Here is a 17,086-nt window from a genome sequence, read left to right on the forward strand (position 1 = left end):
TCCTGTCTTGTCATCCATCCTGGCCAAATCCAAAAGGGAAAATGAAAGAGGGACCAGGAGGAACAGGTCCCAACCATCTCCCAAGGTTCTTCACTCGGCTTTAACATCCCAGCACCAGCTGCAGGGTGAGTGGTTACGGGTGAGGGTCTGGGGGCCTGTGGGACCTGTGACGGGGTTTTCGGGGAGTCTCTCAGGAAATATGAGACACTGGAATCAGAGGGACACCAGGGAGGAGATGCGAGGAGGTGGGCCAGCATTCCCACTGCACAGATGGTAGGGGACACCTAGGACAATGGATCCTGATGGAAGTGGGGTTCCTTCCCTTTGTGTCCACTCCCCAATTCTCTCTGAGAGGAGTTCACTGCAGTTAAAAAAAAAAAAAAAAAAAAAGGAGGGAGGCAAGAGAAATGGTGAGTAGGGAAAGAAGAAGGTGAATCCTTCTGGGTCTGCTGGCTCCACTTCACCCAGAAGTACCAAATTGGGTTGGAGCGTTGCATTCAGGGCACCATTCTTGCCCACAGAAAGTATCCCGGGGCACACGAGGGCGTTGCTGGGTTTCTGCTTCCACACAGGTAGTCAGGGGCCGGCAGGGCTCATCTCCGAGGTCCTTTCCCTCCAACCTGGACTCGGAGGAGCGCAGGATCCAAGCCAGCAGCCCCCTGGGTGTCTGACCAGAGCACCGAGGCGGAGCTCCTCCCCAGCGCCCAAAGTTGAGACTCACCTGAGCCCCCCGAAGCTAAGCCCTTTGTTCCCTGAAAGCCCCGGCTAAAGCCGGGTCTGGCTGACCCCCTGGCTCACCTCGAAGTTAGAGGCGGTCCAGCTGGTCCCACCCCGATGGGCGCGGGGGGCTGGGACCCTGGTCCTTCGGCCTCTGACTGCCCGCCCCGCGTCCTTCTCCAGCGCCATGGGGGAGTGGGCGTTCCTCGGCTCGCTGCTGGACGCCGTGCAGCTGCAGTCGCCGCTCGTGGGCCGCCTGTGGCTGGTGGTCATGCTGATCTTCCGCATCCTGGTGCTGGCCACTGTGGGCGGCGCCGTGTTCGAGGACGAGCAGGAGGAGTTTGTGTGCAACACGCTGCAGCCAGGCTGTCGCCAGACCTGCTACGACCGCGCCTTCCCCGTCTCCCACTACCGCTTCTGGCTCTTCCACATCCTGCTGCTGTCGGCGCCCCCGGTGCTCTTCGTCATCTACTCGGTGCACCGCGCCAGCAAGGAGCCGGGCGGCGCGGGCGGCGCGGACGGCGGGGCGGGGGCCCCGGGGCGCCCGGGGGACCGCCGCGCGCGCCGCTGCTACCTGCTGAGCGTGGCGCTGCGCCTGCTGGCCGAGCTGGCCTTCCTGGCCGGCCAGACGCTGCTCTACGGCTTCCGCGTGGCCCCGCACTTCGTGTGCGCAGGTCCCCCGTGCCCGCACACCGTGGACTGCTTCGTGAGCCGGCCCACCGAGAAGACCGTCTTCGTGGTCTTCTACTTCGCGGTCGGGCTGCTCTCGGCGCTGCTCAGCGTGGCCGAGCTGGGCCACCTGCTCTGGAAGGGCCGCCCGCGCGCCGGCCGCTGTCGCCAGGCCGCCGAGCGCGACAACCGCCGCAACCGCGCGCAGGAGGAGGCGCGGCAGCTGCTCCAGCCGCCGCCCGCCCTGCCCACGCGGCGCTCGGGCACCGACCCCTACGGCCCGCCCGCTTATTCGCACGGGGCGCCGGCCGGTGACAGCGAGGGCGGCAGTGGCCGCAGCAAGGTGTCGCTGGCCACCATCCGTCAGGACCTGGCCATCTAGAACTGCCTGGGGCGGGAGGTGAGGCCAGAGGCCTCCCCCCGGAGCGAGAAGTGGCTCCTCACCCACTGTTGGCAGGATCCCGTGCCAGCAGATGACACGCAGGGCGCATGGCTGCACCCACACTTCCCAGCGGAGCTAGGGACATCGAATCAACTAAGGCCTGTCCTTGGTGCCCTGATCCAGGCGGAAAGGAAGGAGGCCAGGGAGGCTGAGAGTGGGTGGACCAGAGGAGGGCAGAGTCAGTGGAGAGTGGAGGTCCTGGAGGAGCCCTGAGTGTTGTACTGGCAAGGAAAACAGCTGTGATACCAGCATCCCCGGCAGCCTCTCCTTGTTCAGACTGAGGTGTGGCCTCTGCTGAGGCTCTTTGTGTACATGCACACACATGTTTACACACATTCGGTGTGAGCATGGGTGCCCTCTCATGTGTAAAACCTGTGTAAGCACTTTGTGTGTGTGCATGCATGCATATATATCCTGTGTGAGCTCTGGATGTGCACACGTGTGCATATGCACATGTCCATCTTGTGCAGGCTCTCTGCACACACGCGTGCCTACCCCTGTGTGCGTTCTGCATCTGTGCGTGCAACAGTGCGCCCTGTGTGAGTTGTGTGTGTGATCTGTGACATGCCCTGTGTGGGTGGCCAGGATCCAGGGCAAGCAGCAGCCATGGAGGCTCTTCCCTTCCTCAGGAAGATCTCCCCTCCTGATCGAGCCCATTCAGGAGGGGCGCTGGAGGGGAGGCAGTCCTTCACCCTGGGCAGGCCTCAGTCCAGGCACCGTCTGCACTCTCAGCCTTGTGACCTGGGCAAGGTGGCCAGGCCCTTCTTTCATGAAGACAGAGTGGGGTCAGAGGGCAGGACTATTTTCTCGCTTCCTCCTCCTCACCCTGCTGCTGTTACCCCAGTCCATAAACATCCTCCTGGCCCTGAATCTTCTTCCTTCATTTCTTCCCTCACCCCTACCCTCTGGAAATACAAGGAACTGTCTACAGGGTTGCCTCCTGTTCATTCCTGTCTCTCCTCTGCCCCCATCAGCTTCCTCCATCACCACCCCCGTGGGGATGCTCTCCATAAGCAGCCAGCCCCTAGGTGAAGGGCTTCTCTGGTGGCTCAGAGGGTAAAGAGTCTGCCTGGCATGCAGGAGATCTCGGTTCGATCCCCGGTCAGGAAGATCCCCTGGAGAAGAGAATGGCAACCCACTCCAGTATTCTTGCCTGGAGAATCCCATGGACAGAGGAGTCTGGCGGGCTGCAGTCCCTGGGGTTGCAAAGAGTCAGACACTACTGAGCAGCTCACACACACACACACACACACACACACACACACACACACACCCCTAAGTGAAAAATCCAGGGGTCACCATCTAACCACACCTCTGGGAATTCACCAGACTCTGCTGAGCAGGCTGCCAGGGCCCCACTCTGCACAATTTTCTTCTACATCCCTGGTCATTCCCTCTCTGTCCTCCATTCCTTCATGCCTCTGCCTCAGCTTTCCTGCCTGGACTGCACACAAGCAGAGGGGAGAGTCTTTCTAAACAGGTCCCCCTGCTTACTCTTTGGGGCTCCCGTGTCCTCAGGATAAGTCAAGCACCTGAACGAGGCTTCTGAATCCCCCATGTCTAGCCCTGTTTCATCAGGTCTTCTGCAGCCCCTTCACCTCAGCTCCTCCAAAGCTTCCATGCTCCAAACCAGTCTAAACTTTCTGTTCCTACCAAGTAGGTATCCAGATTGGCTTCTAAATGTTTCAACTTGCTCTTCCTTTGCCTGGAGCAGCCTCCCTCTCTGCCGCCCCACCCCTTCCTCTAGCTAACTCCTGCCTGCCTTTTGGTCTCACTTGGGAAGAAAATGGATGTCTTCCTGGACAGATAGACCAACCCCACAAAACCAGAGCTAAGGCCCCAAGGCAGCACTTCTGTTGGGTGCATAGCTCTCTCCTCTCAGGCCCACAGTAGGTGCTTGGTAAACTTGTGCTGGGGGGCTTCCCAGGTGGCACTAATGGTAGAGAATCGGCCTGCCAATGCAGGAGACATAAGAGACGTCAGATCCATCCCTGGATCGAGAAGATCCCCTGGAGGAAATGGCAACCTACTTCAGTATTCTTGCCTGGAGAATCCCATGGAAAGGGGAGCCTGGTGGGCTACAGTCCATAGGGTTGCACAGAGTCAGACACGACTGACGTGCCTTAGCACGCACGCACACAAGCTTGTGTTGGAGGTGTTCTCCAGGCCCAAGCACTTATCCACGCTCACAGAGGGTGCCGCCATCTCTCTGCCCGGGGTGAGTCCTGTGTCAGCCTCCCAGACCCTTCCGCACAGACTCAGACATGAATGTCCAACTGTTTCCCACGTAATTCATTCAACAGATATTTCTGAGCACATACTATATGCCAGGCACTGTTCTACAGAAAGAGGACGCGAGCCATCTATGTCATTCCAAGTTTTCCATTAGTCACATTACAAAATGAAAGGAAACAGGTGAAATTCATTTTCGTAATATATTTTGTTTAACCCAATAATCTAAAATATTATTTCAAACACATCATCAGTATAAAAAAAATTATCATGGAGATGCTTTACATGTTTCATTTTGTGCTAAGTCTGGTGTGTGTTCTGCGCTTGAAACCCTTCTCACTTTGGACCACCCACATATCTCAGATTTGGCTGCCCTCTGTGACAAGTGGCTGCTCTATCCACATGCAGAACTTGCCGTCAAAGCTTACACTCTGGTGGAGAAGGCAGACAATAAACACAGACTGTACTACCACCAGTTTAAGAGTCAAGAGAGCGCACGACACCCCAAGGAGTGTCGGGGAGAGGAACTAGCAGCGATCTAGCCGGAAGTCTCTCCAGGAAGAGCATTCTCGTTGGAGGAAATGGCAAGAGCAAAGGTCCTGAGGCAGGAGGAAGCTGAAAGTGTTGGAGGCCCGAGAAGAGACTGGTGTGGCAGGAGTGGTCTGAGGGGGGCAGAGGGGGTCACCAGTAACTCAGACGGCATCTCAACCTCCTTAGCTCTCGCCTCCGTTGCTGGGGCCCCCAGCCACCCCGGCCACCTCCACCAGCTGTTAGCATAGCCTGTCTTCTGCCTGCCTTCCACGTCCCGTCAAGCATCTGATCCTCTCGTTTATCCACCTACGCATTTCCTCCCCTCATCACCTGTTTAGAAGCTACCCAAGATCAGCTGTCACCGATGGCCTGGTGTATGCCCTCCCTCAGCCTCTGCTCCGGCCCCTGTGATTCTAATCTGATCACCACTCACCGGCTTCAAACCCTTCACTGCCGGCGCCCTCAGGATCCAGTGCCACTCCTGAACTAGGCTTGTCCTGATTCTGTCCCAGCCTCTACACCCTCACCTCTTTATTTTAAATTTACTTTTTTAATGGCAGGATAATCGCTTTACAGAATGGCATTGGTTCCTGCCAAACAGCAGCATGAATCAGATATAGGTATATATGTGTCCTCACCCTCTTGACCCTCCCTCCCACCTTCCTCCCCATCCCACCCCTCTGGGTTGTTACAGAGCCCAGAGCCCGGTTTGAGTTCCCTGGGTCATAAAGCAAACTCCCATTCCCTCTCTGTTTTACACATGGTAGTTAAGTTTCCATGTTACTCTCTCCATATAGCCCACCCTCTCCTTCCTCTTCCCCCCAGTTGTGTCGGTTGCTGCCCTGTAAATAATTTCATTGGTAGCATCCTCTTAGATTCCATAGATATGCGTTAATATATGATATTTGTTTTTCTCTTCACTGTATATAATAGGCTCTAGTCTCATCCACCTCATTAGAACTGATTCAAATGCGTTCCTTTTTATCAGCCTCACCTCTTTTACCACTTCAACCAAAGCCCAAAATGGTTAAAACACAGAGCTGGGGATAATGTCTGAGCCCAGAAGCTTTTTATTACCTCTGCATCCCACCTAGCTAACCCGTCCCCTTAGAGATTTCGGTGGGGCAGTGGGGGCAACCTCTTTTAGGAAGCTGTCTAAGCCCTGCTCCAGGCCTGGTTAAATGTCTGAGCCTTGCATTCCCGAAGGCAAAGCACATGTCGGCTGTTGATGACCAAACTCCACGGCAGTGGTTCTCACCTGGGGGTGATTTTGCCTCCTAGGGGACATTTGGCAATGTCTAGAGACATATCAATGTCTCCTCATTTATGATATATTAATGTCACCTCACAACAAATAATTCCCAGTGTAAAATGTCACTCGTGCTGTGGATGAAAACTGCTCTATGGTGACGCACTGTGAGCCATCCAGAGCGTCCTCAGGCCCCAGAGGATCCCAGCAGCAAAGTTACTCTCCCAAGGTGGGCGTTTTGTATGTGTGGGGGTCACTGACTTAGTCATCACAAGGAGGAGGATCCTACTGGAATTTGCTGAGCAGGGGCTAGGAATGCCAGAGTCCCCCCACAATAAAGAGTTGTCACACACACATTTGGAATGTCCCACTGACATTTACATAGTGAAAAACCTCTTTATAATAACCTGAGCCCGAAACCTGACTCTGTTTTACATACAAAATATTGAGGGTTTAGTTTGGGATTGTTTTTTTTCTTTTTCGCATGGTGGTATTATTCGTTATCTGTTTTTATTTCAACATACACCCATACTCTTTAACTTTCCTGGGCTTCCTGTACAGAATAACTTCTGACCTTCTTCTTTTAGATCCAAATATTTGTTAAAAATAGAAGCAAATGTAGGACTGTGTCCTATCGTCTGGTGATTGTGCCTGTGCATTGACATATTGAAATTCACAGTTCAGGTCAGTTCAGTTCAGTTGCTCAGTCACGTCCAACTCTGCGACCCCACGGACTGCGGCACACCAGGCTTCCCTATCCATCAGCAACTCCAGGAGCTTTCCTTTACAGGACAGTGAGACAGTATGGTGGTTTTTTTAAGGCACGTGTTTGGTATGTTATATTAAATTTCTGTCTAGTTCATAAAGAAACCTGATGGGAAGTGTTAGAAAATATCTGCTAGAGGAAAAGAACGCCAACCGAGGCCAGACTGTGACATTAAGTGAGAAGCTGGCGCCACCTGATGGCTGAAGTGGAAATGGCAGGTGGATCCCCACAGAAGAGACTCCACACAGGCATTTCATCCTGCAGGGGCGCCTGCTAACCCTCCCCAAACACAGCTTCTACTGCCAGCTCCCAAGACCTCACCCAGGCCTCGGTGCTTGGCACTTCTTCAAGGGCTCCAGAGAGCCAGGGAAGAGCTCTGGCTGAGAGGTGGGAGCCCATACTGTTGTTCACTTGTTAAGTCCTGTCCGACTCTGTGACCCCATGGGCTGCAGCACGCCAGGCTTCCCTGTCCTTCACTATCTCCGAGTTTGCTCAAATTCATGTCCATTGAGTCAGCGATGCCATCCAGCCATCTCATCCTCTGTTCCCTCCTTCTCCTCCTATCCTCAATCTTTCCCAGCATCAGGGTTTTTCCCACCGAGTTGGCTCTTTGCATCAGGTGGCCAGAGTAGTGGAGCTTCTCCTTCAGCATCAGTCCTTCCAATGAATATTTGAGATTGATTTCCTTTAGGATTGATTGGTTTGATCTCCCAGTCCAAGGGACTCTCAAGAATCTTCTCCAGCACCACAGTTTGAAAGGATCAGTTCTTCGGTGTTCAGCCTTCTTTACGGCCCAAGTCTCATGTCTGTGCATGACTCCTGGAAAAACCATAGCTTTGACTACACAGTCCTTTGTCCACAAAATGATGTCTCTGCTTTTCAATACAGTCTAGGTTTGTCATACTTTTCTTCCAAGGAGCAAGTGTCTTTTAATTTCATGGCTGCAGTCACTGTCCGGAGTGAGTTTGGAGCCCAATAAAATCAAATCTCAGTTTCCATTTTTTTCCCCATCTATTTGCCATGAAGTGATAGGAGCTCTTACTACTGTTCCCTGATCTGCTGCGGTACTTGTTGGGTGACCCTGGGCAAGGGCACTGCCCCCTCTGGACCTTGATGTGCAGGGTGAGGGGGTTAAAACTGGCTTCTATGGGCCCTCAAGGCCTGTCACACTCCTTTCTCTCAATCAGGAGCATCCAAGCGCCCCTGTCACCTGCCCGTCCCCTGTGCCTCCTGCCCACAGAAGCGACGCTAGGGGTGGGACAGGAACAGTTCTTCCTGGAGATGGAAGAACAGGTGGGCCGGCCTCCCAGGTTCCATCCCAATCGAGTTCTTCTTAGATTGCAATGAGCGAGCCCCTGACCCAAGTACCCCGGGCCAACTGCCACTCTTGCTTTGAAGGTCATCAGTGGTCACTAAAGATAGAATTCTGCCACTAAATGACTGACTCAAGCTCTAGCTTCCCCAGGGCTAGGGACTCTCAAGAGAGCTGAAGTGGCTTTCTCTCTTGGGCTGGGGACTCCCTGAAGGCTGAGGCGGTCTCTCCCTCTCCTCTCTCCACATGGGCCCCTGACAACTGGAAGGCCCCTAGACCAAGGCCTTGCTAAGGGCAGGCCTGTCTCCTTCCAGTGTCTCCATTACTCTGAGCACAGCAAGGCAGGCCCCAAAGGCAGCTCGGGCCCCAGTCCCTGCCCGGACACCCAGAGAAGGCGGCGAGGCAGCGAGGCTCTGAGGCGCGTGTAGAATAAATATAACTTTATTCTTTATCCAGTAGATCTCAGTGGCAAGTCCAACAGTAACAGGTGCACCAGCGGGCTCTGGGGGGGATGAGACCCCCAACCCCGGGGCAAGGAGGGCAGGGCAGAGCCAGCTCCCCCGGCCCGGGGGAGCAGGGGTGACGTGAGGGGACCCCCTGTAGGCCCGTCCTGCGGGGCAAGGAGGGGGCACGGGTGTGGGGTGGGGGGCAGGCCAGGGAAATGGAGGAACTCAGGCCATGTGTCTGTCGGCCTGTCTGTCCACTGTGTGTTTGTGTGTGTGTGTGTGTGTGTCTGGGGGCCCTGTGGGCGGTGCTGGTGGCCGTGAGGCTGGAGGGCAGGGGAGCTCGGACCCCCCCGGCCAGCCCCTTCACGGGGAGGGGAGCGCTGGAAGGCTTCGATGACGTGGGCTCTGATGGGGAAGCGGCTACGCCGAGGACGCAGGGCGGAGAGACGCACGCCTGGGTGTCCTGAGGCCCCGGCGCTCTGCCCCCAGCCCCATCTCGGGGGTGAGCCGCTCCTACCAGGGGCTGCCGGGAAACGGTCCTGGCCCAGTGGTTAGGCAGAGAGGGAGGAGAGGACAGGCCTTGGAAAGTCACTACTTCACAGTTTTAAAGAGAAAACTGAGGAGGAAATGGCTGGGGAGGGGCCTCGGGGGGCACAGGGACTTGGAGAGAGAGGGGGGAAGCCCCTTTCCAGCCGCTCCCCGCCCCCAGGGCCCGCCCCCTCCCCTCCAGCTCTGAATCCAGCTCCCCCCAATACACAGCACACTTCAGTATAAATGTGCTTAAAATGAAAATTCTTATTTAAAAAAATCAAAACCAGAAAAAAAAATTAAAATAAAAACAAAACCAGCGAGAATTAATACCTGGGGGTTGGTATGGCAAAGTATGTACAGGGGATTCCCCCACCCCTGGCCCACCCCCTCTGTCACCAACCGAGGCAGGGGGGGTTCCCCAACCGGGGGGCAATGGCTTGTGAGTTCTGAGGATGGGGGAGCCAGGTCCTGGCATTTGCTGGTGATGAAGATGTGGCGAGGTGGGCAGAAGGGTGTCTTGATGAACACGAAGCCCCCAGGCCCCATCCCGAGGCCCGGGGCCAGGGGTCCTCACTCAGTCCATGGCCACGCCCCTGCCATCAGCCCAGACTTCAGGAGCGGGCAGTCCATCGCAGGCCCGGGCCTCTGTCCGAAGAGCCGCCGCCACCTCCTCCCTCCAGTCTCCCGGGGAAGGGAGGACGGGTGGGGCGCAGGGCTGGCGGGGGTCGCATGGTTGGTAGAAAGGCAGAGAAAAGCCAGGGCACGGGATGAGGGCTGTGTCCACGGGGCAAGGGCAGTCACGGGGAGTGGGTGGCCGGGCTGCTTCTGTTTGAGCTGGGGCTGAGGCTGGGGCTACAGCTGCCGGGCGGGGGAGCCAGGCCGCCCCCGTCCCGCCCCCCACCCCCCGCTTGTCCGCTCAGAGTGTCCAGGCCCTCTGAGTTCTCCAGCATTTCCTGGATGAGAGGTGGCATGGAGCCCGGGATCTCCATCTTCAGCGTGATCACCCGCTCAGCCCCTGCAGGAAAAGAGGGACAGAGGTCATTATACCCACCCTGCTCGTCTGGCCCTGCACTCAAGGGTGGCCCCAGGAGGGGGCATGTCAGGGATAGGAGAATCCACACCACCAATATCAGCTCCCACCACACACCGGACCCAGTGTTGTTTTCTGACATAAGCTAGCTCTCCTAAGACCCCACAGCTGAAGGGCAGCAGGGAAAAGTGGCTCCCAACTCAGGCTCTGGGGTCACTGGACTTGATGCCAGGCCCTTCCTACGTGCTGCTGCCTCTCCTCTTGACATCTCAAGACAACTCTGGAAATGTTATCCCTGCTCTGCAGATGGGTAACTGAGGCTCAGAGCCGTTGTGTGACCGGCTCAAGGCCACACAGCGGTCCGGTTCCAGAGCCCTGACTTGAACTAGCATGCCAAGGTGACACCGCCACCTGGGGGCTGACAGGGGCACGGTGGGGTCCAGGTGAGTGGGGCATCACATGGGCACAAAGATGCGGGGTGCCGGCTCAGATGCGGGAGCCCTGACTCTGGACATGGATGGCAGACACACAGGGAGAGAGCCTCACCCTTAGCGCTGATGCTCCGCAGGTCTGTGATCTTCATCAGCATCTTGGGGAACATGTGTGGGCGGCTGGGCCTCCGTTTCCGCACATAGACCTTCAGTGCCTCAAGCAGCGGCTCCTGCAGCATGTCCACCCTCTCTGGCTGCTCCAGGTCCTGCCGGTCTGAGGAAGCAGAGAAGCCGGCTCAGTCTGGGAGGAACACAGCTGCGGGCCCCACCGTGACCACCAGGGGGCGCACGTGTCCAGGCCATGGGCAGAGCATCTTTGCTCCCCAGGCCTCCCCACACAGAGAGGTCCTAAAAGGCTCTCAAATGCAAGCAGAGAGCGGCTGGGGACAAAGGTGTCCCAAAGCTCGCCCTGAGAGCCCAGTTCATGGACGTCACACCCCTGAACACAGGCAGTGCCATCTTAAGTAGAGGCAGGTCTCCCACTCCTGCCGGTTATTCTGGACACCAGCCCAATATGGCAGAACTCATAACAATAAAATAATAACAGCAGTCAACATTTATTACTGGGTCTTACTCTGGGCACACTGTGCCTTATTTATTACCTCCTAATCCTCCCATCAACTTTATGAGGTGGAGACCATTACTGCCCCCATTTTACAGAAATGGAGGCTCAGAGAAGTCCAGCAACCTGCTGAAGGTCACGTGTTGGCCAGGATTTGAACCTGGGTGGTCTGACCTCCAAGTCCTCTTTCTTAAGCTCCCTGGAAGGCGCACTGCCTAGAAATAGGGAACCAGAGCTCAGGTCTCCATCACGTTCCATTGCCCTGTGGCCACAAACCAGACGCTGCTCCGCTGGGACTGTTTCCCGTCTGACCGGTGCCTTTCTAATCAAATGATCCCCCAGCTTCTCCCTGGGAGAGGTTCTGCGAGCCACACCACCAAACCTGGGCCTGGCCCCCAGACCCAGGCCCCCTGCCCACCTCCACAGATGAGGCAGATGGCACTGAGCAGCCCAGTCTCAGCATCATCCATCTCCAGGGGCAGCAGCTGGTTGGCGAAGGCGAAGACCAGGTCCGTGAGCGGGCCAAAGCCGGCGTTGTGCATCTGGGTCCGGTTCAGGGTCAGCCCGTCCGAGAAGGTCATTGTATCCTGCTCGGGCGTGTACCGCGTGCAGATCCGCAGGATCTGGGTGCAGAGGGTTCTCGAGTTCAGGAACTCACATCCGCCAGCACTTCCGGCACCAGCATCCCCCCAGGACCACCTGGCTGGCAGGCAGACCACTGCTGTCCTACAGAACCCTCTGTGCAACACAGCAGTCACCAGGCACACTGTGACCGCTGGGCACTTGAAACATGCCGAGTGCAACTGAGAAACTGAATTTAATTAATTTCAATTTAAAACAGCCATACATGGCCAGCGGCTACTGTAGTAGACAGTGCAGATCTACAGCATCCTGCCTCCACACAGAGAATGAGGAGGGAAACAAAACATTTCCAGGAAGGCCAGACCAAAGTGGATTTCGGTCTGTGGTTCCCAGGACTGGGTACAGAACAAGAGCTCAGTAAACGTACATCATCTTCAGCTCTCTCAAACCCTGACCCTGCCTCTTGCATCTCCCCTCCACCAGGAAGAACAGCCTGGTCACAACCCAGGTTCCCGACCTTGGAGGTGGCTGAGACGGAACAGGAGGGCTGAGGAAGACAGGGAGGACGATCCTCCCTCCAGCCTTGGATTTGACAGTATCATCCACCCCCATCCTGCCTCAAGGCCAGCCCACTCTCTGGCCCCACCAAATGCCCTGCAGGCCCCTGAATCCCACTGGTCCCATACCAGCAGGCTTCTCACATACCGCACACACCTCTAGAGGCTACCTCCTCTGGGGTTTGTCCCTAGGGCCCAGCAGTGTGGCTCTCTGTCCTGCAAGGAGGGGACAGCCCTTCCCCATCTGCAGCCAGCACTTATCACAGTTTTGCAACCTCTGTTTACCTATCTGTTGCCTCCACCAATGGAAGATTCTCTAAGAGGGGACAGCGGTGTGTTCACCTCTGTTCTGACACCAGTTCAAGGCCTGGTCACACAGGGTCCCAGGTGAACCTTTACTAGACTGAACAGATGGGAAGATGGGTGGTTGGACGGAAGCATCGAATGAAAGATGGGCTGAGGGTGGATGGACGTGACTAGAGGTGAATGGGTGCACACCCAGGTGCTGAGTGTGGCTAAGCAGACAGGCAGACACGCGGGGGAAGGAAGGGTGGCTATTCGGGTTGGGTGGGCCTTTGGACAAGTCGACTCCAGATGGATTTTTAGGAAGGTGGCTATTTCAGTGGCAGGACATCCTCCAAGAACACAGGGGGCAGTGCCCAGGTAGGCAAGGTGCAGACCCTCACCAGGATGTCCAGGCAGGCAGCCTTGAGGAGGGTGATCTGGTCCGCAATGGTGAGGGTGGTGAAGCCGGGCAGCTGCTTGGCGAACTCCACAGTCTTAATGATGCACTTGGTGGAGAGTTCACTGAACTTGTCCCAGAGGTCAATGTCCAGAGAGACACGCTGTTCTGAGCTGTTGTTCTGGGAGGATGGGCAGGGGGGAGTGGGAGGAGAGTGAGGGCCTTCCCCAGGGGGCACCCTTCTGGGCCTGGCTCTACCTGCCCCCCCGCAGGCCTGCCCTCTACCAGCCTTCACTTCCTGAGAGGCGGAGAAGGGGAGGACAAGGCAGCCCAAGCAGGGGTACGGAGGGGCAGGCCTAGAAGAAGCAGGGGTGCCCCTGGGGGGCTGTACCCAAGTGTATTTGCCCAGCTGGGGGGAGGGGCAGGCCTGCCAGCAGAAGAGGTATGAGGTTGGGACGGGGAGCGGGCCATACCGTAGTGTATTTGCCCAGTTGGCAGAGGGCAGGGAAGGTCTCCTGATGCGCTTTGCGCACCTTCTCGATGAGCTCCCCGACCTCTGGCGTCAACGTGTAGCTCTCAGAGCACTCTGGCTTGGGCACCTCCTTCTTCTTCTTGTTCCGGTCATTTCTCACAGCTGTGGAGGGCCCAGGCCGCTCAGTGAGAGGGCAGGTGGGGTCAGTGGTCCATCCCCCCAGCCGTCCATCCCCAGCCCAAGCTCCTCCCACCAGACTGAGAGCTGTCCCCGCGGAGGCCACCGGTGCAGTCAGGCACGCACACCAGAGTGCACACACACGTGAATGCAGACAGGCGGGACATCCACACACAGTCGGTCCCTTGGCCCCCCTGCAGTGCCCACCCGGCCCACATGCCAAGGCCTGCCCCAGGGCCTGTGACCACAGCATGCATGCCCCAGACCAGCTCGCTCTCCCGACGTCTACTCCAGCTCACTCTCCAGGGTGAAAGCCACCCAGCAGTGGTCGGGATGGGCTCAGAGCAGCTCCCTGGGCAGACAGACACGGAGTAGGGCTCCCCAGCCTGAGAGTGGGGGGCCGGGTGGGAGAATCTCTCGGCCCATTAGCCGGGGGAGCTGACAAATCACCGGGGGCGCTGAGCCGCACACACCACTCGGCTTTAAAGAAGCGATGGGGTCGTTACCAGCCGATTATCCCAGACACACAATCACTCACAGGGCCAGTGGTGGCGGCTGCTGACGCTGAAGGAAGAGAGGGTGGGGGGTGGGGGACCCAGGGAGGGGGTAGCAGGGTAGGGGGGAGCTGGCATAATTTGGAGATCACTCATGTCGATTCTGCAAATTCAATAAAGTGCAAGGGAGAGAAGGGAGCGGGAGAGGGAGAGAGGGGGGATAATTTGGGAAGAGAAAATTGCAGCTGTGACAAGACGTTTATCATTCGGAAGCTTTAATTCTATTGAAATGGCAGCTGCTCAGCTCCGGGGCACGGAGCAGCCAGAGAGGAGAAGAAGGGAGGGGAAGGGGGAGTTGGTGGTGGGAGGGAGAGGGGGCCCCACCCTGGTCCCCCTGCCATGAAAAGCTCCAGGATCAGAAGGTGGCAGAAGCAAAGGAGGAGGAGGTGCTGGGCTCTACAGGGAAGGGTCCCAGGCCTGTAGGTCCCAAGTTGTCACCTGCTCTGCAGCAGGGAGCTGCCACTTCCTACGCTACAGAACAACACAGCCCTTTCCTCCTGAGGCAGGAGGTGGCCGGGTACTTCAGGGTCCCTCCACTCCTGTTCCCCCACCATGTCCCCTCCCCACTTCCTTCTTCCACTGCCCTGCCCACAAAGGGCTAGAGGGTCCTGCAGCCCCCTCCCCCACCCCAGCCCCCAAGGCTCAGGCTCCATGGCAACGGCCACGCAGACAAGGAGGCGTCTGTCAGCGTCATTTATCTCTGACATCATCAATCACCGGTCACCACGGCAACACCCATGATTCAACACAAGAGGGTCTCCCTGTCCAGCCCTCCTTCTCTCCCTCCATCGGGCCTCAGCTGAGCCCAAACTGGAAACCCCCATTCCTCTGGGACTGGAGAAGTCCCAATTCGCTCTTCCAACTCCAAGTCCCAGGCTCCACCAGACAAAGGCTCTTGGATCCCTGTGCCTGCAGCAACCCCCAACACATGCACACAAACACCCAGCAGCACCGGTCCTCAGATGCACGATCGGCGGGGGGACTCAGGGATGCTTCTGAGCCCCGCCCCAAAGCCAGTCAGAGCCTGGAAGCAAGCTGGCAGGAGCAGACACGTGCATCCACGTGAGCGAGCACACGCAGCCCGCCTCACACGAACAGGAAGGGCTGTCCGCACATGGACACACAGATGGTGAGACAGACAGGTCCGTGCAGCTATACAGGAACTGTCCTCACCCACGAGCCAGGGCACCGCATCATGGCATCATGGCAAGGCCCGTTCACACCCATACATTCACCCACATGCCCCTGCTCCTCTGGCTTTAGGGGCCAGGAGCTCACGCCCTGCCCGGTGCACGGCGCGACCCCGTCGGTGGCACTCACACTCCTTGGACATGCCCACTTCGAAGCACTTCTGCAGCCGGCAGTACTGGCAACGGTTCCGGGTCACCTTGTTGATGATGCAGTTCTTGTCCCGGTGACACGTGTACACCATGTTCTTCTGGATGCTGCGGCGGAAGAAGCCCTGGGTACAGAGAGCGGGGAGGCAGGTCAGCCACACCCACAGTCGAGCAGTGCTGGCCCATAGCCTCAGTCTGAGGGCCGAGGGTCAGGCGATTGCTGCCCCCAAGCCTTTGGCCATCCCCTACCTGAGAAGGCCGGGTAAGACGGAGAGAAGGGTCCGCCTACAAGGATGCTCCGAGAAGAATCTGAGTATCTGCTGCCTCCACACAGGGGTGGGGAGGGGCTTCCCCCACCCTGCACACATAGACCTGGCTTCCCCACTCCCGGGGAAGGGGACCTCAGGCTGCTCGTGGGTCAGGAAAAGGGGCAGATGGGGCTAGATGGGAGAGAGAGAGAGCTCTAGAACCCACATCCCTGGGCTGGGAGTGCAAGAAAAGAAGACAAGCAGGAGGGGCCAGAGATACACAGAGGCTGGCCTGGCCTGACAGGTGGAGACATGAGTGCTTAAGGGCAAGGCAGCAAGACACACATCCACCAACCAGGCAGATGAGCACAGATCACGGGGCGACGAGGCTGGTCAGAGGCTGCCCAGGTGGGCTAACAGAGACGGGCGGAAGACTGACCGGGGCAGACCACGGACTGGTCTGGACAGGACAGGCAGACACAGGGAGTCCAAGGCCTTGGGCTTTTTGCCCTTGACCTCTGCCCCACACCTGGTGGCCACCCCACATTGAGGGGAGCCCAGGGCCCAAGCCCCGAAGCTGTGCAGCTTCTGATCCCCAATCCCTGGGGAAGAAACAGGTATACTCAAGCCCTGGGGAGAGGAAGCGGGAAGGCCAGGCCCACAGCTTCCGGAAAGGTGGCAGTCCCTTCTGCACCCTGGAGCCTAATGTGGGCACATGGAAATCCGGCCAGACGCTGGGGAGTCCTAGCCCGGGCACCTGAAGGAGAGGCCAAGGCAAGGCGCCTGCTCCCGACGGCCGCCTGCCAGGCTGCCATGGCGAGGTGCGGGCAGGCCACCGGGGGCAGGCCTCCTGGGTCCCCAGCCAAGAGCCAGTCGGCAGCCAGTTCACCATGGCAACATAGGCAGCGGGAGCAGAGCGGGTGTGAGCCCTGCCAGCTGGAGGATGGAGATGCTAGGGGAAAGAGTCAGGGCTGGAGGAGGACCTCCGGTTTGGGGGACCCCTGCTCATCTATGGTGAAGAGGTTCTGCTGAAGGCTTCCTCTCCTCCAAGGCTGCTGCCACCTTCCGCACAGAAGCTAGAGCAGCAGCTTGAGGGACACCCCCACCCCCACCGGTACAGTCCCCAGACCCGGTGGTGCGAACATCCCACTTATCTAATCAGGACTGTCCTTCCCCACAACCCCCTGAACTCACCTTGCAGCCCTCACAGGCGCTGACCCCATAGTGGTAGCCTGAGGATTTGTCTTGACAGACAAAGCAAGGCTTGTAGATGCGGGGGAGGGGAGGCGGCGAGGGGGGGCTGGGCACGATCTCTTCGGAACTGCTGCTCTGGGTCTCGATGGCTAGAGAGAGGAGAAGGGCGGTTAGAGACCCAGGCCACCACCCTCAGCACAGCACGGCGCCCACCTGGCCTCCAGGTCTCGCCCAGGAGCCTCTCCCAGCTGCCCCAGGGCTGCCAGATGTCAAACCCTGGGGCAGGGGCAGTCTTGGGAGAGCTG

At 57.7% G+C, this 17,086-nt stretch overlaps 2 protein-coding genes across 5 annotated transcripts in view; one reads left to right on the plus strand and one right to left on the minus strand.

Annotated features, from left to right (window-relative positions):
- Positions 1-103: 103 nt before the first annotated feature.
- GJD3 (gap junction protein delta 3) lies at positions 104-2,358 on the plus strand. The gene is made up of 2 exons (XM_065910814.1): positions 104-125; positions 901-2,358. The coding sequence occupies exon 2, from the start codon at positions 905-907 to the stop codon at positions 1,766-1,768; it is 864 nt and encodes a 287-aa protein (XP_065766886.1). The 5' UTR covers positions 104-125; positions 901-904; the 3' UTR covers positions 1,769-2,358.
- Positions 2,359-8,350: 5,992 nt separating this feature from the next.
- Positions 8,351-17,086, minus strand: part of RARA (retinoic acid receptor alpha) — a 43,723-nt gene continuing 34,987 nt past the window's right edge. For all 4 annotated transcript variants that reach the window (XM_065909664.1, XM_065909663.1, XM_065909665.1 and 1 more), the window contains 7 exons: positions 16,782-16,930; positions 15,323-15,464; positions 13,273-13,433; positions 12,804-12,980; positions 11,397-11,601; positions 10,472-10,630; positions 8,351-9,910 (listed from right to left, as the gene is read on the minus strand). In XM_065909664.1, the coding sequence (XP_065765736.1) occupies positions 9,693-9,910; positions 10,472-10,630; positions 11,397-11,601; positions 12,804-12,980; positions 13,273-13,433; positions 15,323-15,464; positions 16,782-16,930 (1,211 nt within the window). In that variant the 3' untranslated portion in view covers positions 8,351-9,692. The remainder of the gene's footprint in view (positions 9,911-10,471; positions 10,631-11,396; positions 11,602-12,803; positions 12,981-13,272; positions 13,434-15,322; positions 15,465-16,781; positions 16,931-17,086) is intronic.

The sequence above is a fragment of the Muntiacus reevesi genome, chromosome 18 (assembly GCF_963930625.1).
Source record: "Muntiacus reevesi chromosome 18, mMunRee1.1, whole genome shotgun sequence".
NCBI classification, from domain to species: Eukaryota; Metazoa; Chordata; class Mammalia; order Artiodactyla; family Cervidae; genus Muntiacus; species Muntiacus reevesi.

What these genes read in the sequence shown, in the direction of transcription:
- GJD3 (XM_065910814.1), top strand. Translation starts at nt 905, where the DNA reads ATGGGGGAGTGGGCGTTCCTCGGCTCGCTGCTGGACGCCGTGCAGCTG.